Here is a 26,023-nt window from a genome sequence, read left to right on the forward strand (position 1 = left end):
CAGTTTCCAATAATTCCTGGAGCAGCTAACTCTCTGTCACATTTGATGACTGTATAGATAAGTTACAGTTGTAGAAAGTCACACAAACACAGTGAATAACATACTGCAGGCTGACCTTCTCATGCCTTTTTAAGAGCTGGTGCCTCTGCATGAAGTACTGGTCTTTTAGCTGCTGCTTCAGAAGCTGGTGCTTTTCCTGCAGGTGCCGCTCCTCCAGTTCCCAGATGGCTGCTTCTCTGGCTAAAAAATAAGATGCAAAAATATGGTTATGTCCCTCTATTATGTCACTCAACTCTATCACTCAAACCACATCACACAAACCAATCTCACATTTGCCCTCTCAGTGTTAAGATAGGAAAGAAAGAAAAGGTGTTGGTATTGATTTAAGGACAGCATTGCAGTACTGGAGAAAGTGGATAACTCAGAGGGGTCAAAGACAGAATCTACTTTTTAAAATTCTTTCACTGGATGTGGACATTGCTGGCTAGGCCAGCATTTATTGCTCATCTCTAAATGCCCTTGAGAATGTGGAGGTGAGCTGCCTTCTTTAACTGCTGCAGTCCATGTGGTGTAGGTACACCTACTTGGCTAAAGCTAAGGAATAAAAAAGACACAATTAAATTGCCTGGTGTAGTCTATAGGCCACCACCTAGTGGGAAGGATGTAGAGGAACACATTTGCAAGGAAATTAGAGAGGTGCAAAAATTATAGAGTACTTATAATGAAGACCTTTAATCATCCAAATATAGACTGGGATAATGTTAGTGTAAAGGGCAGAAAGGGTCACCAGTTCCTAGAGTGTGTTCAGGGAAATTTTCTTCAGCAGTAAGTTTCCAATCCAGCGAGGAAGGAGGTACTGCTAGGCCTGGTTCTTGGAAATGAGGTGAGTCAAGTAGTTGGTAGGAAAACATTTAAGGAACAGTGATAATTGTATCATAACGTTTGGATTGACTATGGAAAAGGACAAAGAACAGTCCAGAGTAAGGAAAATTAACTGGAGGAAAACCAACTTCAATGGGATAAGAATAGATCTGGGCTGAATAAATTGGAGTCAAAGATTGGCAGGGAAAATGGTAGCTGATCAATGGGCTGGATACCTTCAAAGAAGAGATAATTCAGACACAGTCAAGGTATATTCCCTCAAAGAGAAAAGTAGGGCAAACTAATTCAGAGCTCCCTGGATGACAAAAGAGATAGAAATTAAGATAAAGAAGAAAAAGTGTGCTTATGACAGGTGTCAGATAGAAGCTACAATTGAGAAGCAGGCCGAATATAGAAAATGGAGGTGAAGAAGAAACTAAAAAACGCAAAGAGGGAGTATAAAAAGACACTGGCAGCCAATGTAAAAGGGAATCCCAAAATCTTTTATCGTCATATAAATAGTAAAAACAGTGCTAAAAGGAGGAGTAGGGATGATGATGGACCAAAAAGAGAATTTACACAGGGACGCAGATGCCATAGCTGAGGCATTAAATGAACACTTTGCATCTATCTTTACCAAGGAAGATGTTACCTAGGTCATGGTAAAAAATTCAGACACTAGAAACGTTTAAAATTGACAAGGTGGTGGTATTGGATAGGTTATCTGTATTTAAAGTCGATAAGGCACCAGAACCTGATAAGGTGCACCCAAGTAAACTGTGAGAAGCAAGATGAAATTGCAGAGGCACTGGCCATAATCTTTCACTCTTCCTTAGACTCAGGGATGGTGCCAGAGCATTGGAAAATGGTAAATGTTACACCCTTGTTCAAAAAAGGGTGTAAGGATAAGCCCAGCAAATACAGGCCAGTCAGTTTAACCTCGGTGGTGGGAAACCTCTAAAGACAATATTTGGGACAAAGTTACTAGTCACATGGACAAATGTGGGTTAATTAAGGAGAGCCAGCATGGATTTCTTAAGGGAAAATCTTGTTTAACTAAATCACTGGAGTTTTTTGAAGAGGTAACTTAGAGGGTTGATGAGGGCAATGCTTTTGATGTGGTGTACATGGACTTCCAAAAGGCATTTGATACAGTGCTGCACAACTGATCTGTGAGCAAAGTTATACTCATGAAATAAAAGGGACAGTAGCAACATGGATACGGAATTGGTTGAGTGACGGGAAACAGAGAGGGCTGCCTTCAAAGAAGAAATGATTCGGGCACAGTCAAGGTATATTCCTTCAAAAGGGATAGGTAGGGCAAACAAATCCAAAGTTCCCTAGATGAAAAATGAAATAGAAATTAAGATAAAAGAAGAAAAAGTGTGCTTATGACAGGTGTAAGGTAGAAAATACAATTGAGAACCAAGCTGAATACAGAAGGTTCAGAGGAGAGGTGAAGGAGCAAATAAGAGAAGCAAAGAAGGATTATGAGAAAAGACTGGCAGCCAACATAAAGCAGAGCCCCAAAATCTTCGATAGGCATTTAAATAGTAAAAAGGTGGTTAAAAGGAGGAGTAGGGCCGATTTGGGACCAAAAAAGGGATTTACACATGGAGGCAGGGGCATGGCTGAGATATTAAATTAATACTTTGCATCTGTCTTTACCAAGGAAGCAGATGGTACTGAGGCCATGGTGACAGAGGAGAAAACGCTCGTCACTAGATGGCTCAAAATTGATAAGAACGAAGTATTGGATAAACTGTTCATACTTAAAGTTGACAAGGTACCGGGACCGAATGAGATGCATCCAAGGATATTGAAGGAAGTGAGAGTGGAAATTGCAGGGGCACTGACCATAATCTTTCAGTCTTCCCTAGACACATGACAGAGGACTGGAGAATTGCAAACATTACACCCTTCTTCAAAAAAGGTTGTGAGGATAAGCCCAGCAATTACAGACCAGTCAGTTTAACTTCAGTGGTGGGGAAGCTTATAAAAACAATTATTTGGGATAGAATTAATAGTCACACGGAAAAATGTGGGTTGATTAGGAAGAGCCAGCATGGATTTCTTAAGGGAAAATCGTGTTTAACTAACTTGGAGCTTTTTAAAGAGGTAACTTAGAAGGTTGATGAGAGCAATGCTTTTGATGTGGCGTACAAGGATTTTTAAAAGGTTTTTGATACAGTGCCACATAACAAACTTGAGAGAAAAGTTAGAGCACATGGAATAAAAAGGACAGTAGCAACATGGATACAAAATTGGCTGAGTAATAAGAAACAGCAAGTAAGAGTTAATGGATATTTTTCTGGCTGGAGAAAGGTTTGTACTGGAGTTCCCCAGGACTTGGTATTGGGACCCTTGGTTTTCCTGATATATATTAATGATTTAGGTCTTGGTATGCAGGGGACAATTTCAAAATTTGCAGATAATGCTTAACTTCGAAGCACTGTAAACTGTGAGGAAGGCGATGTAAAACTTCAAAAGGAAAAGACAAGTTGGTGGAGTGGGCAGGTAGGTGGCAGATGAAGTTCAATACGATGAAGTGTGAGGTGATGCATTTTGGTAGGAAGAATATGGACAGACAATATAAGACAAGGTGTGAAATTTTGAAGGGGGTGCAGGAGCAGAAAGACTTGGGTGTATATATCGTTGAAGGTGGCAGGATAGGTGGAGAGAGCAGTTAACAAAGCATATAGTATCCTAGGCTTTATTAATAGGGGCATAGAGTACAAGAGCAAGGAGATTATGCTGAACTTGTATAGGACACTAGTTAGACATCAGCTGGAGTAGTGTGTAGTCCTGGCCACCACACTTTAGGAAGGATGTGAATGCACTGGAGAGAGTGCAGAAGACGTTTTCAGAATGGTTCCAGGGATGAGAAACTTTAGTTATGAGGATAGATTGGAAAAGTTGGGACTGTTCTCCTTGGAGAGGAGAAGGCTAAGAGTAGATTTGATAGAGGTGTTCAAAAACATGAGGGGGCTGGACATAGTAGATAGGGAGAAACTGTATCCACTCGTAAAAGGATCAAGAACGAGAGGGCACAGATGTAAAGTGATTTGCAAAGAAGCAAATGCGATATGAGAAAAAACTTTTTCACACAGCAAATGATTCAGGTCTGGAATGCACTGCCTGGAAGTGTGGTGGAGGCAGGTTCACTCGAGGCATTCAAGAGGGCATTAGATGATTATTTAAACAGAAGCATTGTGCAGGATTATGGGGAAAAGGAATGAGGATGGCACTGAGTCATAATGCTCATTCAGAGAGCTGGTGATGACATGATGGGCTGAATAGACTCCTTCGGCACCTTAACAATTCTGTGATTCTATGGTGAATGGATCTTTTCAGGCAGGAGGAAGGTTTGTAGTGGGGCTCCCCAGGGGTCAGTGTTGGGCCCCTTGCTTTTCCTGTTATATGTTAATGACCTAGACTTTAGTGTATAGGCACAATTTCAAAGTTTACAGATGATACAGAACTCAAGGTACAAGCGCAAGGAGGTTATATTGAACTTGTATAAGTCACTAGTTCAGCTTCAGCTGGGGTATAGCTTTCAGTTCTTGGCACTACACTCAAGGATGTGAAGACATTGGAGAGAGTGCAGAAAGGAATGGTTCCTGGGATGAGGAACTCCAGTTATGAAGGTAGATTGGAGATGTTAGGACTACTTTCCTTAGAGAAAAGAAGATCGAGAGAAGATTTGACAGAGGTATTCAAAATCATGAGGGGCTCAGAAAGAGTGGATAGGGAGAAATTACTCCCACTCGTAAAATGATCGTGAATGAGAGGGCACAAATTTAATTAATTAGTAAAAGAAGCAATAGTGATATGAGGAAGAACTTTCTCACACAGTGCTTAGGGTCTGGAATTCTCTGCCTGAGTGTATGGTGCAGGCAGGTTCAACTGAAGTATTCAAAAGGGAAGCAGACTGTTATTTGAAAAGAATGAATGTGCAGGGCTACAGGGAGAAGGCACGAGAACAGAACTAGGTGAGTTGCTCATTTGGAGAGCCAGTGCAGAAACAAAATGGCAAATGCTCTCTTTCTGCACCGTGACAATCTTGTGATTTTGAGATTAAGGCCTCACCTCGCATCAGCTGTTGCTTGTTGTTGAGACACTCTCGTTCGATGGTAGCAAGCTCCAGTTTGTGCTGATGGATAATTTTCTTCAGTGCTCCATCCAACTCCAGCTGCTGCTTCTGCAGAAACTCCTGTTCCTAATGAGGAACCATCATGAAATGCACAGAGAGTGATTGATATATAAGTCACAAACTAGCCATTTGGAATACAAAGACCCAATATGCCAGGAACAGATGGAAAAATAGTTTATGGGTGATTAACAAAAGGGCAGGGGTAGTTAGCTGGTCGGTTAATTCTATCCTAGTTAAATGAAGGATAAATACGGCAATGGCAAACAAGTCAATAAATCAGGGAACATAGGTTTAAAATTATTGACAGAAATATCAGAGAATTAAAGACAGACATTTTTTATCCAGAAAGTGGTAGGGTCTGGAACTCACTGTGTGTAAGGGTGCTAGACACCCCTAACACTTTTAAAAAATATTTGAATGTGCACTTTAAGTGCTGCAACCTACAGGATTACAGGACCAAGAGCTGAAAAGTGGGATTAGGCTGGCTAGCACTTTTTTCAGTGGACACAGACACAATGGACTGAATGGCGCTGTAAATTTTCCATGTTATCTATGTTTCCACTTTGTGGTAAACTTATAAATTGCAGTAGCCCCACACCAATGATGTTACTGAGCTTATTTAACCTACCAATACTAAGGCCAAAAATTCTGATTTATCCCAACATGCTTTAATGTTGTGGGATATGTGTGAGACTATAATACAGTCCCTTGGATTATACCCACTCCTAATGTGAGTCTTGTACAGCAAAATACGCTCTTTCCAGACCCAGTCATGGACAAATGTATAAATTTGTCATAGTGTGTGGTTTTCATGAGTTCAGCAAACAAATCTCACATATCCACTGCTGTGCTTTCCTGAAAACCCAGTGACAAAGCTCTTCTTGTTCACACCATGCATCTGATATTGGGACTAAAGACAAACTGATATGATGTACAGGAGCAGGATTTCCTGTCTTCACACACTGAGTGGCAATGCTCACACAGCGATAGGACAAAGACCCACACAGCTGGATTTTTGCAAACATTTAAAGTTCTACACAGTGCAAACATTAGCTATTGGAGGAAAATATTTTCCACGGCATTCAAACTAGGCAGGATTTGGAGAATGGGCACAGTTGTCTATGGGAGCCCACATTACTTTAAGGCATTTGCAGTGTGGCAGGGTCAGGAGTGCAAGCCCTTTTAATTATAGGTGCTAATCACCCAAAACACTGTTAAGTTATCCATTAATCTCTGCAATATACACTGTTCCTATTATATAACAATCATTATAGAACACAGCCTGGTTTTAGTTATATCCTCAACAATTTCTAATAAAGGCAAGTGATATTCAAGAGCAATTTGCGCCTTACCACAACAGCTAATTAAAATCCTGCCTAAATACTATAAGATTTAGTAACTGCTTATGCTATAGCCAGACAACAGTGTCATCAGTTCCAGAGGGAGGCATCGCAAGGTCATCAGTTCCAGAGGGAGGTATCGCAGGGTCATCAGTTCCAGAGGGAGGCATTGCAGGGTCATCAGTTCCAGAGGGAGGCATCGCAGGGTCATCAGTTCCAGAGGGAGGCATCGCAGGGTCATCAGTTCCAGAGGGAGGCATCGCAGGGTCATCAGTTCCAGAGGGAGGCATCGCAGGGTCATCAGTTCCAGAGGGAGGGTGTTCATAGTCATCAGGCCCAGGGGGAGGGGTCATGGTCATCAGGACCAGAAAATAGTTGCAGGGTGATAAGGCTCACAGAGAAGGGTGGCAGAGTCTTCATGTGCCATGAGGGCTCATCAGGCACAGAAGGGGATCACAGAGCCACTAAGGGCAAAGAGGTGTGGAATATTTTTCAGAAGCAGTGAGAGGGGATGCACAGTGACAATGCTGGGCCAACACCTAATTGGCCAGACCACAAGATCCAAACCTTGACTCAGAAAGAGCAACATTACACTGACTGCCCACCTGCAGCTCCAGAGAACGTGAGGGAATCTAACTGAACCGCTGAGGAGGCGGCAATCTTCATGACTGTTGACCAGTAGAGGTGCGTTCAAATCAATCCATTCAATTGGAAGGAGAAGCCTGCTATTCTACCTCAAGAGACCTGTGTCATGGGTGTTCCTGTGTCCTGACCCTAGACAGGTTTCCATTTTCCTGTGATAGCACTGTCTGCACAATTTCCAGTGGTATGTGCTGCTCTCCAAAGGTCAAAGGTACCTTTGTGCTGCTACTCAAACAACCTTTGAATCCACACATTTCTTATCCATGCAGCAGCTTGACTTCCATTTTTATTCATTTCTTAAAGAATCATCTGGCAAGCTTTGAAGCCATTGCATCCAATAATAACTGTGAATATTTATCCCACTGACATACCAAATTCACACACACACATTTTTAGACTTATGTCATATTGTTCCTTTTCTAAGAATAAAGAATATTTTCTTTTGGACTTATTAATGTTTCGTCCTTTACAAAATCTACCATTTATAATTCCCTCAATGGAATGCTTATAATGTGGGTTATGTTTTAAAAGAACAAATGAAGCTGTCAATCTAGAAAACAGAATGAATATTGAATGGCTATCCATCTGAATAAAATTGGAGACAGCTGAACACAACAAAAGCATGTTTGACAAATTTATTAGAGCTCTTTGAGAATGTAACAGACGGATAGAGAGGAACCAGTAGATGTAGTGTATTTGGATGTTCAAAAAGCATTCAATAAGGTGCCACATAAAGGATTATTGCACAAGCTAAGAGACAACAGTGTTGGGGTTGATATATTAGCATAAATAGAGGATTGGCTAGCTAACAGGAAACAATCGGGATAAATCGATCATTTTCAGATTGGCAAACTGCAACTTGTGGAGTGCAGCAATGTTCAGTGCTGGGGCCTCAACAATCTATGTTAATGACTTGGATGAATGGTCAGGCTATTCTATAATTCAAATTTGTTGATGATACAAGAACAGATAGGAAAGGAAGTTGTGAAGAAGATACAAAGAGTCTGCAAAGGGATATAGATAGCCTTAGTGAATGGGCAAAAAATTGGCAGATGGAGTATAATGTAGGAAAATATGAAGGCGTCTACTTTGGCAGGAAGAATAGAAAAGCAAAATATTATTTAAATAGAGGGAGTGTAGAATGCTGCAGTACAGAAGATCTGGGTATATGAATCACAGTAAGTTAGTATGCAGGTACAGCAAGTAATTAAGATGGCAAATGGAATGTTGGCCTTTATTGCAAGGGGGATGGAATATAAAAGTAGAGAGGTCTTGCTGCAGCTGTACAGGGCATTTGTGAGATCAAACCAGGAATACTGTGTGCTTGTTTTGGTATCCTTACTTAAGGAGGTATATACTTGCAATGGAAGTAGTTCAGGGAAGATTCACTGGGATGTCTTATGAGGAGAGATTGAACAGGCTGGGCCAATATTCATTGGAGTTTAGAAGAATGAGAGGTGATCTTATTGAAACATATAGGATTCTGAGAGGACTTGACAGGGTAGCTGCTGAGAGGATGTTTCCTCTTGTGGGGGAATCTAGAACTAAGGTACATAGTTTAAAAATAAGGGGTTACCCATTTAAAAGAGATGAGGAGGAATTTCTTTTCCCAGAGGGTTGTTAGTCTTTGGATTTCTCTTCCACAGAGAGCAGTGGAGGCTGGGTCATTGAATATATTCAAAGTTGAGTTAGATTTTTGATCTACAACAGAGGTAAGGGTTATGGGGACAGACAGGAGAATTAAGGGCAGAATCAGATCAGCCATGATCTTATTGAATGCAGAGCAGGCTCGATGGGCTGAATGGCCTACTCCTGTTCTTATTTCTTATGATCAGCCTGGGTCTAAGTTTAAGGTTATGACCCCTTGTTCTAGATTCCCTTATCAGAGGAAATACGTTTTTCTGCTTCTATCCTATTGAATCCCTTAAACATTTAAAAAACCTGATTAGATCATCCTTCTATCTTCTAAACTTGTCCAAGCTTATGGAACCTGTTCTCTTACTTTTAAGTTTTTAAATCCTTGGCAACATATTATAGATATACAATATGGTGTGGCAAACTTTCATATTGATTTGTGCTGAATTATTGTCAGTATGGGCTGTTGTGGATTTGTATCCATCAGGAATTAAACTGAGATTACGTCCCAAATCCAAGGAAAGGGCAGTGTTTGATCCACTCCCCAGCCACAAGGTGATGCATAGTGTCTGACTGCTCCCCCTTCTCCCCATTTAGGCTTTAGAATTTCCAAAAGAATCAGGTTCAATTGAAGACAGTCACCAGCTCTTGGACTGGCCAAATGCTGAATTCCAAAACATGCATTATGGCCCACGGCACACAGACAGACATAAAACATATGACAAACTCAAGAATCACGCAAAAGGGTGGAGGGACTTACATCCTGAAGCTGTGCGTTGAACAAGGTGCACGAAGATAACTGAAAAGACTGTATCATAACCTGGGCGACACCCTGTGGATCAGAATACAATGGACTTCCCAGGTCAGCAAATGGACAAGGAGGCAGCACACACCACAACCAGATCATCCAACTCATCCAAACTGCTGGGTGCAGGTGGGCAGAAGCACTGAGCAGCAAGCACAGCATTATTACAGAGGATGAGGCAAAAAGGGAAAAAAAAGCCAGAAAAGGCAGACTAAACTTTAGGTAAAGGGTCTCACCCAAATCCTTAACCTGGCTTTTCTCTTCAGATGTTGATGAAGCTGCTGTGTATCTCCAGCATTTCTTGTTGTACAGATGGAAGGAGAAAAAGTAGCTCGCAGTCACAGGGGAAAGGTCAGACAGCTTCCAGCAGGGTATGGCTACTGAGAAACAACATTAGGGGCACAGTGTACAAGGCTGGTTTTGCACAGTGAACCTTATTTGGCAGGTAGTCAGCATCCCAAGCGTGACTGTCACTCAATAAATCATGAACGTGCATAGGAGTTTTATCCAATGGCAAGTGAGAACGACAGAGATCTGTACTGAAATAGAAGTTTAAGTGAAATTCGTGGTGAATAATTGACACCCTGGCAATGATTGTCTTGTCTTTGATAATGTACTGGTATTAACAAGGTCAACTCTGTAAAAGGCTCCGCAAGTGTTACTTTGAGAACCCACAGCGCTGATCCACAGATTCTAACTTCGTTACTATTATATACAGGAACAGGTTATACTAGTCCAACTCCAGTCACTTTCCACCATCTCCTAATTCACCAGGGCTATAGGGAAAGAGGAAAGGTGTGAGATTAATTGCAGAGAATATGCAGCACAGAAACAGGCCATTCAGTCCAATTAGGCTGAATCACAGAATCTTAATGGCACAGAAGGAGGCCATTCAGCCCATCATGTCTGCACCAGCTCTCCAAATGAGCATTGTGACCTAGTACCATTGCCCTACCTTTCCCCCATACCCTTGCACATTGTTTCTATTCAAATAATCATCTGTCAACTTGAATGCCTCGATTGAACCTGCCGCCACCACACTTCCAGGCAGTGTATTCCAGACCTGATCCACCAGTTGTGTCAAAATGTTCTTTCTCACGTCACATTTGCTTCCTTTACAAATCACTTTAAATCTGTGCCCTCACATTCTTGATCCTTTTAGGAGTGGGAACAGTTTCTCACTAACTACTTTGTCCAGCCCCCTCATGATTTTGAACACCTCTATCAAATCTCCTCTCCGCCTTCTTCTCTCCAAGGAGAACAGTCCAAACCTCTCCAATCTATCCTCATAGCTGAAGTTTCTCATCCCCCATTCTTGTAAACCTCTTCTGCACTCTCTCCAATGTGTTCACATCCTTCCTATAATATGGTGCCCTGAACGATAACAATATTCTAGTTGAGGTCCAATGACTGTCTTATATTAATTCAGCCTAACCTCCCTGCTCTTGTACTCTATGCCCCTATTAATAAAGCCCAGGCCACTATATGCTTTATTAACTGCTCTCTCCACCTGTTCTGTCACCTTCAATGATCTATGCACATACACACCCAAGTCTTTCTGCTCCTGCACCCCCTTCAAAATTTCATCCCTTATTTCATACTGTATGTCCATGTTCTTCCTACCAAAATGCATCACCTTACACCGCCGCATTGAATTTCATCTGCCACCTATCTGCCCACTCCACAAACTTGTCTCTGTCCTCTTGAAGTTCTACACTGTCCTCCTCGCATTTCACAACACTCCCAAGCTTCATATCATCTGCAAACTTTGAAATCGTCCCCTGCACACCAAGATCTAAATCATTAATATATATCAGGAAAACCAAGGGTCCCAATACTGACCCCTGGGAAACTCCAGCCTGAAAAATATCCATTGACCATTACTCTCTGCTTCCTATTCTTCAGCCAATTTTGTATCCATGTTGCTATGTCTCTTTTATTCCATGAGCAATAACTTTTCTTACAAGTCTTGTTGTGTGGCACTGTGTCAAATGCTTTTTCAAAGTCAATGAACACCATATCAAAAGCATTACCCTCATTGACCTTTACTGTTACCTCTCCAAAAAATTCTAGCAAGTTAGTTAAATGCGATATCCCCTTTAGAAATCCATGCTGGCTCTTCCTTATCAACCTATATTTTTGCAAGTGACTACTAATTCTATCGCGAATAATTGTTTCAAGAATCTTGCCCATCACTGAAGTTAAATTGACTAGTCTGTAATTGCTGGGCTTATCCTTACAATGTTTTTGAACAAGGGCGTAATGTTTGCAATTCTCCAGTCCTCTGGTACCACCTCCATATCTAGGGAAGACTGAAAGATTATGGCCAGTGCCCCTGCAATTTCTCCTCTCACTTCCTTCAATATCCTTGGATGCATCTCAGCTGGTCCCAACGCCTTGTCAACTTTAAGTACCGACAGCCTATTCAACACTTCCACCTGATCAATTTTGAACCCTTCTAGTGACAGATTTTCCTCATCTGTCACCATGGCCTGGGTAGCATCTACCTCCTTGGTAAAAACGGACGCAAAGTAATCATTTAATACCTCAGCCATTGCCCCTTCGTCCATGTCTAAATTCCCTTTTAGGTCCCTAATCAGCCCTACTCCTCTTTTTACCACCCTTTTACTATTTATATGCCTATAGAAGACATTGGGATTCCCCTTTATGTTGGCTGCCACTCTTTTCTCATAATCCCTCTTCACTTCCCTAGTACGCTTTTTCACCTCCCCTCTGAACCTTCTGTATTCCTCTTGGTACTTTTTTTGTATTCATTTGTGGGATGTGGGCTTCGCTGGCTGGGCCAGCATTTATTGCCCATCCCTAGTTGCCCTTGAGAAGGTGATGGTGAGCTATCTTCTTGAATCGCTGCAGTCCATGTGGTGTAGGTACACCCACAGCGCTCTTAAGAAGGAAGTTCCTGGATTTTGACCCAGTGACAGCAAAGGAACAGCGGTACATTTCCAAGTCAGGATGGTGAGTGACTTGGTGGGGAACTTCCAGGTGGTGTTGTTCCCATCTATCTGCTGCCCTTGTTCTTCTAGATGGTAGTGATCGTGGGTTTGAAAGGTGCTTTCTAAGGAGCCTTGCTGAATTCCTGCAGTGCATCATGTAGATGGTGCACACTGCTGCCACTGTGCATCGATGGTTGAGGAAGTGAATGTTTGTGGATGTGGTGCCAATCAAGTGGGCTGCTTTGTCCTGGATGGTATCAAGCTTCTTGAGTGTTGTGGGAGCTGCACTCATCCAGACAACTGGGGAGTATTCCATCACATTCCTGATTTGTGCATTCTAGAGGTGGACAGGCTTTGGGTAGGCAGGAGTGAGTTACTCGTCACACGATTCCCAGCCTCTGACCTGCTCTTGTAGCCACAGTACTTATATGGCTAGTCCAGTTCAGTTTCTGATCAATGGTAACCCCCAGGATATTGACAGTGGGGGCTTCAGTGATGGTAATGCCACTGAACATCAAGGGGCAATGTTTGGATTCTCTCTTATTGGAGATGGTCATTGCCTGACACTTGTGTGGCGCGAATGTTACTTGCCTCTTATCAGCCCAAGCCTGGATATTGTCCAGGTCTTGCTGCATTTGGACCCGGACTGCTTCAGTATCTGAGGAGTCGTGAATGGTGTTGAACATTGTGCAATCAGCAGCAAACATCCCCACTTCTGACGTTATGGTGGATGGAAGGTCACTGATGAAGCAGCTGAAGATGGTTGGGCCGAGGACACTACCCTGAGGAACTCCTGCAGTGATGTCCTGGAGCTGAGATGACTGACCAACAACCACAACCATCTTCTTTTGTGCTAGGTATGACTCCAACCAGCGGAGAGTTTTCTTCCTGATTCCCATTGACTCCAGTTTTGCTAGGGCTCCTTGATGCCATACTCGGTCAAATGCTGTCTTGATGTCAAGGGCACTCACTCTCATCTCATCTCGGGAGTTCAGTTCTTTTGTCCATGTTTGAACTAAGGCTGTAATGAGGTCAAAAGCTGAGTTTCTACCTGACACTTATCATAAGCACAATTTTTCTTCTTCATCTTAATTTCAATTTCTTTTTTATCCATGGAGCTCTGGATTTGTTTGTCCTACCTTTCCCTTCCGATGGAATATACCTTGACTGTGCCCAAACCAATTCTTTTTTGAAGGTAGCCCCTTGTTCAGCTACAGTTTTTCCTGCCAATCTTTCATTCCAGACATGGGGCCCAGCTCCGTTCTTGCCTCATTGAAGTCCGCTCTTGTCGAATTAATTATTTTTACTCTGGATTACCTATCATCCTTTTCTATCATTATCCTAAAACATACAACACAATGATCACTGTCTCCTAAATGTCCCCCACTGACTCTTAATCTACTTGGCTCGCCTCATTTCCAGGAACCAGACCCAACAGTACATCTTTTATTGTTGGATTGGACAGATACTGCTGTAGAAAATTCTCTTGAATACAATTTAGGAGCTTTTGTCCCTCTCCGCCCTTTACACTACCACTGTCCCAGTCTACATTCAGGTAATTCAAGTCCCCCATTATAACTACCCTGCATCTGTCTGTAATTTCCCTGCAGATCTGTTCTTCCATGTCCTTCTCACTATTTGGTGGTCTATAGGCTACACCGAGCAATGTAATTCCACTCTTTTTGTTCCTTAGCTGTAGCCAAATGGATTCTGTCCTTGAACCCTCTGGAACATCCTCTTTCTCCAGCACTGCAATGCTCTCCTTATCCAATGCCGCCACCCCTCCTCCTTTCCTTTCTCTTCTGAACACCATGTATCCAGGAATATTTAACACCCAATTCTGTCCTTCCTTGAGCCAGATCTCTGTTATCAACACAACGTCATATTGCCACATGACGATCTGCGCCCGTAACTCCCCAATCTTATTTAGTATAGTCTGTGCAGTCACATACATGCCTAGTAGCCCTGATTAAATTTTGTTACTTTCTCCCTTACCCCAACTTTACCTATTAACTTACTATTCTCTGTACTAGTGCTATCTGTCCCTCCCAGTATTTTGTGCACCTTGGTACTCCTCTCTAATAACTCTGCCGAGTTAGTTTGTCTGTACTAGTGTTTATACTCCATACAAATCTCCTCCCATACCACTGACCTCATCTCAGGCTTTTCAGCAAATCTTTCTAGTCTCAGGATAGTGTCCTAGGCTGAACCAACTTTATGTTCCTTCATCAATGACCTTCCCTCCATCATAAGATCAGAAGTGAGGATATTCACTGATGATTGCAGTGCTCAGTACCATTCACAACTCATCAGATAGTGAAGCAGTCAGTGCCCACAGTTAGCAAGTCCTGGACAACATTCAGGCTTGGGCTGACAAGTGGCAAGTAACATACACATTAGAAAAGTTCCAGGCGATGACCATCTCCAACAAGAGAGAATCTAACCATCTCCAACAAGAGAGAATCTAACCATCACCCCTTGACATTCAATAGCATTATCATCACTCAATCACCACCATCAACATCACCAGAAGCTGAACTAGACTTGCCATATAAATACTGTGGCTACAAGAGCATGTCAGAGGTTGGGAATTCTGTGACAACTAACTCACTTCCTGACTTCCCAAAGCCTGCCCACTATCAAGAAGGCACAAGTCAGGAGTGTGATGGAATACTCTCCACTTGCCTGGATCAGTGCAGCTCCCACAACACTCAAGAGGTTCAACACTAACCAGGACAAAACAACCCCCTTGACCGGCATCCCATACACCACCTTAAACATTCACTCCCTCCACCACCTGCACACAGTGGCAGCCATGTGTCCCATCTACAAGATCCACTGCAGCAACTCATCAAAGCTCCTTCAATAGCATCTTTCAAATCTGTGACCTCCAAAGCCACGAAGGACAAGGACAGTAGATGCATGGGAACCACCACCTGCAAGTTCCCCACCAAGCCACATGCTATCGTGGCTTGGAAATATATTGCCGTTCCTTCACTGTTGCTGGGTCAAAATCCTGAAACACCCTCCCTAACAGCAGTGTGGGTGTACCTACACCACATGGACTACAGGGGCTCAAGAAGGTACATCACGTACTCAAGGGGTGCCCACATGCATAACTAAATTAAACAAGACACAGAATGCAGTAAAAACTCACTTCTTGGTTTGGTTCTGGTAGAGCGAGGTGGTAAATTTAATGTGCACCAACGGCTATGTTAACATTAAAGAATCCACACACTCAATAACAAGGTGGAAACTAAATATATCTTTTTTTTTCCCAACAATAAAAAAACACCCTTGAGGAGTCAGGAAACAGTGATGGAGACTCCACTGTCCTTCACCATCCCACTTCCTTTTGTCAGCTCAGATTTCCAGTGGCACTCTGCTGTTGCCCTGACAGTTTCACTGAAATTTTAACACGTTCCTTTGTTGAAGTGACCCCATTACAGTCCCTGGTTTCAGAGCACTTCTTCCCATTCACAACACAACATTCTCATCTCATCTCCTGGAGGTGGTTAGATATAGGTTCCACGGAAGCTCAGCATCCTCTTGGGCCTCATTGCTATTCTTCATGCATTAGCACAGAACATCATCACAATCAAGTCTGCTCCTGTCCTCATCCAAGGTTCATAAACATGTGCTCCTTGCAGCTTTTCTTGAAAGTGATCAGTACTGGAACCCAAGCTGCTTTCACACCTTCCAAGCAAAGGGTCAAGTGTAGCATCCCAGACCATCTACTGGCTATGGTCAAGTAATTCACCACAGACCAGGGACACACAATTATTCCCAGGCTACCAGGTGCAAGTATCTATATCCAAGTATTGTAGAAACAATTTTAACTCAGACATGTAGTGACATGATGCTGGACACTGACTGTTTGGCTTCAGAGGATATTTCTATTCAGACAGATAAGCTTTTGTCAGTAAGGAAAGTGGCACAATTGATGAGTAACGACAGTTGCTAGTTACCTGGGCATGCAAGGACTGCGAAAGCTCCTCTCGGATTCGTTTCATTTGTTCTTTTCTCTGTTCTCTGGGGAGTTTATCCACTTCATTTTTAACCTACAAGCATGCAGAGGGTTGGGGGAAGTACATTCCTTTTACACTGGCAGCATTCAGCAGTAAAGGTCACAGACTAGGTTGGATTAAATCAGTGCCAGTGTTCAGCATAGAGTTAAGAGTTAGTACCTTTAAGCCATGTTGCTGGAGTTTAGAATTTCTTTGAAAAGGTAGTGAGTAAAAAGGGTTGCCATTTTGCAGACTTTTAATATGTGAGTGCTGAAAAATGAGTGCTTTTGACAGATGTACTACGCCTGGGGAATCAATTTCAAAGATAAGTTCTGATAATTATAGAAAGAGAGATATAGAACATCTCAAAACGCTGCAGAGTCAATTAATAACTCTAAATTACAGTGTCTGTATTGTAGGAAAATGCAGCAACTATTGTGCACGAAGTAAGATACCACAAACAGTAATGAGATGAATAACTAGGTAACCTGTGCTAGTGATTTTGGCTGACGGGGGAATGTCTGCCAGGATACCCAGAGAACTATCTTCCAATAATGCTGTGAGCTCTCTTACATCGTTTGGGGCATCAGTTTAACACCTTATCTGAAAGGCTGCAACAACAACTGTGCAGAACCCCTCTGTCTTGATTATTTGCTCAAGTCTCTTGAGTGGGGCTTGCACCCGTGACCTTTTGACTCAGAAGTTGACAGTGCTATCCACTGAGCCAAGACTGACATTATGTTACAGAGCAGGTTATTGTCTGGTATATTTTAATCTTGGAAGTAAATAAACATTACTTGTACAATATAAACACTCAGAACTCACATATTAAAAGGACCTGTTTGGAATATAAAGTTATAGAAAGCAGCATGTCCTAGCTTGCAGCAACTTAACCTGCCAGTGTGAAAAAAAACCTGACTGTATAGATTGGAATTAAACACTCAGGATTGAAAGTCCCCCTTCCTAACAGGATCAACTGAATCTAATGGACAAGGAGGCTTCTCCACTGATAGGTTATGGTGCTGCAGGGTATACGAGTCTAACATTCAGTGTTTCAGTACTCAAGGCCAAGCAACACCAGGCAAAGCTCTACTGCAAAATGCACAATGCAAAGATTCCCATTTCTAACAGCTGCCCTCCTACATGTAGGGATTGTGCAAGTAACAGATCCAGCTCTTGCCTTAGAGAACTCATCATGGGACAAGGGAGAAGATAATGTGAGGAACAAATCATTAAATGGTGTTAAGCTACTTGGTGATTCAATCCTTACTATTTGCAGTTAAGAACCTCCTTCTGATTGAAAGCTTATGCTTCCTTCAGTTACTGAAATGTAGGAGAGTAAACCTGAGGGTTAGTAGAACTGTGAAGACAGCCAGTTACAAAGTTAAGAAGAGGATTTGAACAGGAACAGCTGCGCAGAGTTGTTCCTCACTGTGGATGAAGAGGTTGCCCCAGGATAAGCCTAAGGTAGATATTACAGTTGCTTGGTGTGTTGCAGGGTTAGTTGTACACAGGCTGCAAAATTTACAACAGGCAGCATGTGACTTCATCAGAAGATTGCAAGCTAATACTTCCAGTATGTCAGATTATTCAATGGACCGAATGGCCTCCTTCTGCGACACAACATTCTGAGAATCTGTGATCTATGGTGGTGCAGCAAGTATTGTTATTTTGCTGCTACCTGCATGATCTGGTGTGGCAGAGACTATAAAGTATTTGCACAATGCTGCTGCATTCCACGTAGAGCCCTCAAAGTTGTTTTGTGTGTTTCCCAGCTCTACCCTGCTCCTCTTACTACTGTCTCAGTAGAAAGGTGGCACAGATCAGGCTGGGACCTCCTCCGTGGCCATTGTTAGCAACACATCAGGAAAGGCCAATAAAAGACCTGAGTGTGGAGAAGTACTGGCTCTGAGTCTCTGACCCATAGCCCAGTGCAAGGAAGCAGAATAACAGACAATGCACTGGCCCACCTTCCCAAACTCAGTAGCAGAGGACTATACCAGTGTAATAGCCTGAAACATACTGGAAGTAGCAGACGTGCTCTTCAACACAAAATTTCCAACTTGAATTTTCCAATGCTTGGAAAAGTTGTTAATACAAATGCTGCTCTTTCATCCTGTACCTTTTCCCTTTACAATATAATCTTACTGAACACAGGGTTTTAACTGAAACCTATCCTTCTATTTTGATAATCACACCAAGCAACTGCCTCAGTTATTGCTGAAGAAAGAAAGATCTGGAATCACCACCTGCAACTCAGACACAACACCACCACCAACACACCACAAACCAAAGATTGCCCAGCTGGGAAGGTAAAATGCTCAACCAAAAAACAGAGAGATGTTAAATATACAGAAATCAAAGCAAAATCAGCAACAAAAACAAATCTACAAATATTAACATTAACAACAGAAATAAAGCAGTGACAGCCTAGTACCAGAGCTGAGTGGCTTCTCCCGCATATACTGGGTCGCCTGGGCACGGTGGACACACTGGGTCGCCCGGGCACGGTGGACACACTGGGTCGCCCGGGCACGGTGGACACACTGGGTCGCCCGGGCACGGTGGACACACTGGGTCGCCCGGGCACGGTGGACACACTGGGTCGCCCGGGCACGGTGGACACACTGGGTCGCCCGGGCACGGTGGACACACTGGGTCGCCCGGGCACGGTGGACACACTGGGTCGCCCGGGCACGGTGGACACACTGGGTCGCCCGGGCACGGTGGACACACTGGGTCGCCCGGGCACGGTGGACACACTGGGTCGCCCGGGCACGGTGGACACACTGGGTCGCCCGGGGACGGTGGACACACTGGGTCGCCCGGGCACGGTGGACACACTGGGTCGCCCGGGCACGGTGGACACACTGGGTCGCCCGGGGACGGTGGACACACTGGGTCGCCCGGGAACAGTGGGCAGGCTGGGGACGGTGGACACACTGGGTCACCCGGGCACGGTGAACACACTGGGTCGCCCGGGCACGGTGGACACACTGGGTCGCTCGGGGACAATGGGCAGCCCGGGGATGGTGGACACACTGGGTCGCCCGGGCACGGTGGACACACAGGGTCGCTCGGGGACAGTGGGCAGCCCGGGAACGGTGGACACACTGGGTCGCCCGGGCACGGTGGACACACTGGGTTGCCTGGGGACACAGGGTTGCTGGGGACACAGGGCATGTTACCACTTGAACTGCTGTGAAAATCAAACTGTGATGCTTAGCACAACCCAACCTTACAATGGACGAGAACGGTACAAACATTATGTCTGTCTCTGGTACCAGTCTTTCACTAACACAAAACAATGCAACATCGCGTCGTTATACCAAAAGGGCCAATCCATACAAGACTTACCTGTACAAACAGAACTGTTCCCAACCAGCAGTAAAAGGCTGGAGAGGAATCATTCTCTGAATCAATTCCATGATCAACGGGGAGATTGGGGGATATAATATCTTCCTGCCTTGAACTTAGTATCTGCATCAAGTAATTCTTGGCCTCTGTTCTTCCTCTAATGGCACATCAAACATTCTCTGGGCAGGTACAGCACGAGGTTAGATACAGGGTTAAGCTCCCTCTACACTGACTAATCTCCTAAACTCATATTTGATGGCACATCAGTACCATGGTAAAACACACTGCAGCCTGGAACATGGTGAGGCCTGTCCACACAGCTCTGCTCAAAGCCAAATTGAACACTGATGTCCGGACGTTCTTCACACAGAGTGAACTGCACAAGGAATGCACTCCAGAGAGGGCAATGGGGGCAAAACCTCAGAATCATTCAAGGGACAGCTGGGTTCTGGGATGGTGTAGGTTCTTTCTAAAAACAAGTGAGAATGTGTTGCATGGCCTTCCTCATCCTGATCCAACTTGTGATCAAGATTTATCCCAGGAACTGCTAATAAAAGTTTCAGTAACAGAACTTAATGGGTGGGAATGGAACTGAGGGTGGGTGTGGGGGTGCTGGTGGGTGCAGAACAACGGTGGGGGGGTGGCGGGGCAGCTGGTGGGCCCACAGGAGGGGGTGATGGGTGCAAAGAAGGGGGGCTGGTGGGTGCAAAGGAGGGGGCTGCTGGGCACAAAGGAGGGGACCTGTGGGTGCAGAGAGGGTTAGGGCTGTTAGGTGCAGAGAGGTTTGGGGCTGGTGGGTGCAGAACAGGGGAATTGGAGGGTGCAGATGGGGCCTGGTGGGCACAGTGCAAGGTGGGTAGGGGTACTGATGGGCGCAGAACCTCTACAATGTAGTCAAATGGTGCCATTTCACATTCTGCTTACGCCACACCCAGTTGCTAAGTAGAACAGGCGGACAAGACACCTCCAATGAAAGTGACACTCCAATCCCTGCAAGGACATATCAAAGTGACAGCCACCCACACCAATCACTCATAGTTTATGGGGATGACTGGCTTACCTTGGCTGTCTAACTCCAGCAGGCCTACAAAGCCCTCTCTTGTGCAGTAACAGTGTTGCCATTCAACTTGGAGGCTTAGAAGGAACTAATTGCCAGGCTAGACAGAGATTAAAGTTAGCCACAAGCTGACAGAGTAAGAATGCTTTTCCATGATGTTACCTAGAGCTCACCCTGCAGTTAGAAAAAGGCCAGACTATCAGACGGAAGGAAAGTATCAGATGGACAAACGGGATCTCATGGCAGCCACTGACCCACAGACCATGTATATAGCAAGATCAAAGAGCACCCAGGAAAGCACCCTGCCAGTGAGGAGCAGCTGTCCATGCAGTGGTGGTTAGAGATGGACAGGAGGATTGTCACTGGGCAGTTTCCAGCCTGAACTCCGGCAGTTTTTCTTGCCAACAGTGTACTGTGTTGGCTGTAGACCACCGGGGCAGTGAATTTCTTCCCGTTTATTAAAAGTGAAAAATAGTGACTAGAGATTGGGGTTAGTACAAAGAAATAAAGACAGAGTTATCAGCGACACAACAGAGAGAAAAGTAGTTTGGAGACTCCGGATTGATCAGTAAAGCAGTCAGAATCTGTAATGTGATGTCATCGGAAGTTAGTGGAGGATTTCCAAGAAGACTTGGGATTCGAGCTCTAAAAATTAGGAAAATCTCAACAAGAATAATTTACAGCTCCATGTAAAGCCAGATTATGCATGTTATTGAATGGTAGAATATCAAAGGCATCCCAATCATCCATACTGATCTTGAAGCTGTTGTTATAGACTGATCTCCGATCTGGAGGGATTTATTACTTTGGCATGAACTGATCTCGGATCTGGTAGGATCTATCACTCTGACGCGAACTGATCTTCGACCTGATGAGATCTATTACACTGACAAGAACTAATCTCCAACCTGGCAGGATCTATTACTCTGACATCGTACATAATAAATGGGAGGATACTGAGAGGTATAGAGGAAGTGAGGGACCTTGGAGTGCGCTGAAGGTAGAAGGGCAGGTCAAGAAGGTGGTTAAAAAGGCATATGGAACACTTTCTTTTATTAGCCGGAGCATAGAATATAAGTCCAGTGAGGTCTTGCTGGATGTATCTAAAATACTATTTTGGCCACAACTGGAGTACTATGTGTACTTCTGATCCCCTCATTACAGAAAGGATGTAATTGAATTGGAGAGGGTACAGAGGAGATTTACAAGGATGTGGCCAGGATTGGAAAATTGCAGCAAGAGGAAAGATTGAATAGGCCGGGGTTATTTTCCTTGGAACAGAGGAGCTGAGGGGAGATTTTATTGAGGTGTACAACATTGTGAGAGGACTGGGCAGAATGGATGGGAGGGACCTAATTCCTTTAGCAGAAAAGTTAGTGACTTGGGGGCATAGATTTAACGTGATTGGTAGAAGGATTAGAGGGGAGATGAGGAAAAGATTTTCATCCAGAGGGTTGTGGGGGTCTGGAACTGGCTGACTGAAAGGGGAATAGAGGCAGAAACCTTCAACTCATTTAAAAAAGGTGTCAGGATATACACTTGAAGTCCATAACCTCCAGGGTTATGAACCAAGCACTTGAAAATGGGATTAGATACTGGGTAGCTCATTTATTGACTGGCGCAGACATGAGGGGCAGAGTGACCTCCTTCTGTGCCATAAATTTTTCTACGTTTTCTAAATATCCGAAAAGGAGGAACGTGCAGGGGTATGGAGAAAGGGTGGGGGAGTGGCAGTACGTGAATTGCTCCTTAGGAGAGCCAGCACAGTCAAGATGGGTGAATGGCGTCCTTCTGTGCTGTAATGATTCTATGACATGAACTGATCTCCGATCTGGTGGGATCTGTTACTCTGACACAAACTGGTCTTGGATCTGGTGGGTTGTTTTACTATATCAGTGTCTCCAAACGGGCTGGAATTTTGTTGCTTGATCCACAATGCTCCTCCTGTTGTCTCCCCTGTTCTCTAGAAGATGCAGATTCTGGTGGGGTACAGGAACCAACAGCTCACCAGAATCTTGACTAAGCAACCACTCTTCATGTGTGAACTTGAATATCAACATGCTATTCAAATGCAGAGAAGCAACAGTTCCTTGTGTGGTATTTATCCATCTCCACATTCCAGAAGGGCAGTGGATTATGACTAGGAGCAGGGACCCATGTTGATTTGAATTCACTGTGGCTCTGATTGCGAGCCAGAATGGTGTCACTCTCAATACAGAAACTGAGATCTTTGCATTTAGATGATTTACCCTTACATCAACTATTCTTAACTGCATATATCTCCCACCTGATACTTAAAACTCTTCTGCTCCCAGCTTTACCTCGAGTTTGGCATTTGTTACTGAGCAACTGGAAAACCTGGTTCAGGTTAGAATGATACATTTATAAACTGTGAAGTGCAGAGCAGGTAACTGAGTAGGTGAGTATATCTAGACAGGAAATTACCATTAGTCAGCAGAGTTAGCCCATGGTAAAGAGTTAGATTGTGACAGATGGACCACTAGCAGCAAGATACAGCCACATTATCAATCTGAATATCTCCATTACATACTGTAGTTTGAGTAGTTTGAAACGGCAACATTGCAACATTTGATTTTAGTAAACTTCAACCTGTTAAAACTCCTGGTTCTCGTACTCTCAAGAGAGCTGGAATGTGTTTTAGGTCTAACTCTAATCTCCAGTTCAGTGTGAACATTTATAGAATCTGAATCTTGCTGTAAAGAGAGACATATTACTGAAACTTTTCATCTTGCACTCATCAGGACAAACACAAGAATGCCAAATTCCAAACAATCACAAGAATTTATACCACAGAAAAGGGGTGCAGATTGGTTGGCAACTCGACTCAATCAGCCAATTAGTTGCCACCAATATGAGGGGTTCAATGCGAGCATTGCACAGACACAGTTACCGCCTTCTACCCGCCCTGGACTATGTACTAGCTGCACTGCTCCCTTACCTGGCTGCATGCTGACATGCACTACTCTCCCCTTGAATAGTGCATCAACCTGCACTGCTTCCTGTCCAGACCACATTCTCTCCTCTCATGTTGTCTCTTACCTCTTTTTTGCGATTTTTTAACATGCTCTGGAACTTTGACAGCTCCTTTTCCTGGTCAGCTTTGATTCTCTTTGCCTCATCTCGCAAGCGGGTAGTGTGGTCCTGTTCAAGACGCTCGATCGTCTGTTTCTGTTGCCGCTCCAAGTTCTCAATCTCATGGTCATACTGACGCTTCTTACTCTGAAGGGAAACAGGATAAGCCCAGATAAGCTGATGTCAAACGGTCTTTAATAACAAACAATTCCACCTCAAAATGGTCACTTTTCACTGATATCTTACTTCCAGATTTTTTTTTTAAACTGAATTCAAATTCTCAAACTGTCATTGCAGGATTTAAACCTGTGCTCTGTAGATGGTTGGTCCTGTAACATGAGGACTTGAAACGTCAACTCTTTTCTTCTCCGCTGATGCTGCCAGACCTGCTGAGTTTTTCCAGGTAATTTTGTTTTTGTTACACATTAATTGTGTTTAATTGTATTCAGGTAGTGGGTATCAACTGAGGATTCACTGGTGCTTGGGTCGATTCCCAGTCGGGGAAAGAAGATTTATAATTTTTGCAGTATCCCTTTAAGGGGCTGCCTTTCAATTTACCCGTAATTTGTTAATTTGGTTTATCTGGTTTAATCAAAAGATTATGAATAGATAAGGAAATAAACTGTGGTTGTTTGGTAAGGAAGTGCATACTTCTAATGTGTAACTCTAAATAAATGCTTATAAAAGTCTGTAAAGATTGGCTCCAGTTCAATTCTTCAACAACTGGCTTTCTGGAGTATAACAGCGAGGCAAAGAATCAAAGCTATGTTATGCTGCTAGTATGCTTTATTAGAGAGACTCTTGTTGATCACACATCCATGCAGATTTCTAGACTCACTGTCATCTCCTGCTCAAAGCGGCGGAAGATCTGCTCACGCTGCTGCTGCAACTTATTGCTGAGTTGCTGCTGTGTGCGCTGTTCCTCTTTCTGAAGCAGCCGCAACTCACGCAACTCCTGACGCCTACAGAGAGAGCAGAGACTCAGCAATGACATTCAAAGACTGTTCTTGAAAACTTCCTGGAAATTAGAGGTCCAAGTGCAGGTCCATCAACATCTCTCCCTCAATAAATTTTAGGGTGGAATTTGAGGGACAGATATGGCTGCAGCTTCTTGTCAAAAGCTGATTCCAGCTCCAGGTCCCAGCTCCAACAATCAAAAGCCATCAGCTAATTCCAAACTACCACTGCCCAACACAAACTTAAAAATGTTCAGATTTATTTTTAGCTGAAGAAGCAGACAATGCCCTTCACACTATTTCTTTTTTGTTTTGTAAGTTAAATTACTAATAACAACAACAAAGGAAGCAACAGTATTTTCCAGCAATCTGAAGATAATTCTTGATTTAGTTTCAATGTTTGCTTACAACTCAGCGAACAAACTTGTTAATGAATTTGAATCTTAGCAGGCACAAATATACTCTCCTGCTTACTGTCTCATGTAAATCCCATTGAGCTGCATACTCATATTTCTATTAGATATTATATTAGCTTCATCAACACAAATACAATATATTCAGTTGTTCTCAAATCTGACTTCAGAAGGATTAATAAAAAAAGGAAGATTTTGCTTTAGTTCAGTATTTTCCAAGCTCTGATATATAAAACCAAGTAATGTTTTGTGCAAGCTCTGTAAATATGTTACGCTTCCAATCAAAATGCCAGTTCTGAAACTAGTGACAGAGGCTAAAAACAGGCAGTATTTTTTACTTAGAGATAGAATGCTTTCCAACAAGTAGCAGAACCTATCTTTTCAAATTGAAGAATATTCTTACAAACAGTAACAGCTGGGTCAAAATCCTGGAACTCCCTCCCTAATAGCACTGTGAGTGTACCTACACTGCATGGGCTACAGCGGTTCAAGGCGGCAGCTCACCACCACTTTCTCAAGGGCCATTAGGGATGGGCAATAAATGCAGGCCTAGCCAGCGATGTCCACATCCCATGAATGAATTACAAAAAAAGTAACAAGTCAATTACACGTCTTCTTGCTGTGTTTATTTTAATATGTTGCACTTTCAATATTATTATAACTTATCCTATTTTATGTTTCTATTAATTATAAATACATTAGCTACAGGTTGAAACACTCCAGTCTGAGTTTAATATCCATTAACAAATT

General features: G+C 43.4%; 1 protein-coding gene across 5 annotated transcripts in view; it reads right to left on the reverse strand.

Annotated features, from left to right (window-relative positions):
* Positions 1-26,023, reverse strand: part of slka (STE20-like kinase a) — a 160,359-nt gene that overhangs the window by 12,368 nt on the left and 121,968 nt on the right. For 2 of the 5 annotated variants that reach the window (XM_041209129.1, XM_041209133.1), the window contains exons 11-16: positions 24,743-24,866; positions 23,872-24,051; positions 16,359-16,451; positions 9,392-9,463; positions 4,951-5,080; positions 116-240 (exon numbers count right to left, since the gene is read on the reverse strand). In XM_041209129.1, coding sequence (XP_041065063.1) covers positions 116-240; positions 4,951-5,080; positions 9,392-9,463; positions 16,359-16,451; positions 23,872-24,051; positions 24,743-24,866 — 724 coding nt within the window. The remainder of the gene's footprint in view (positions 1-115; positions 241-4,950; positions 5,081-9,391; positions 9,464-16,358; positions 16,452-23,871; positions 24,052-24,742; positions 24,867-26,023) is intronic. The other 3 variants (XM_041209131.1, XM_041209130.1, XM_041209132.1) reach the window with 3 other exon arrangements.

The sequence above is a fragment of the Carcharodon carcharias genome, chromosome 17 (genome assembly GCF_017639515.1).
Source record: "Carcharodon carcharias isolate sCarCar2 chromosome 17, sCarCar2.pri, whole genome shotgun sequence".
Classification (NCBI taxonomy): Eukaryota; Metazoa; Chordata; class Chondrichthyes; order Lamniformes; family Lamnidae; genus Carcharodon; species Carcharodon carcharias.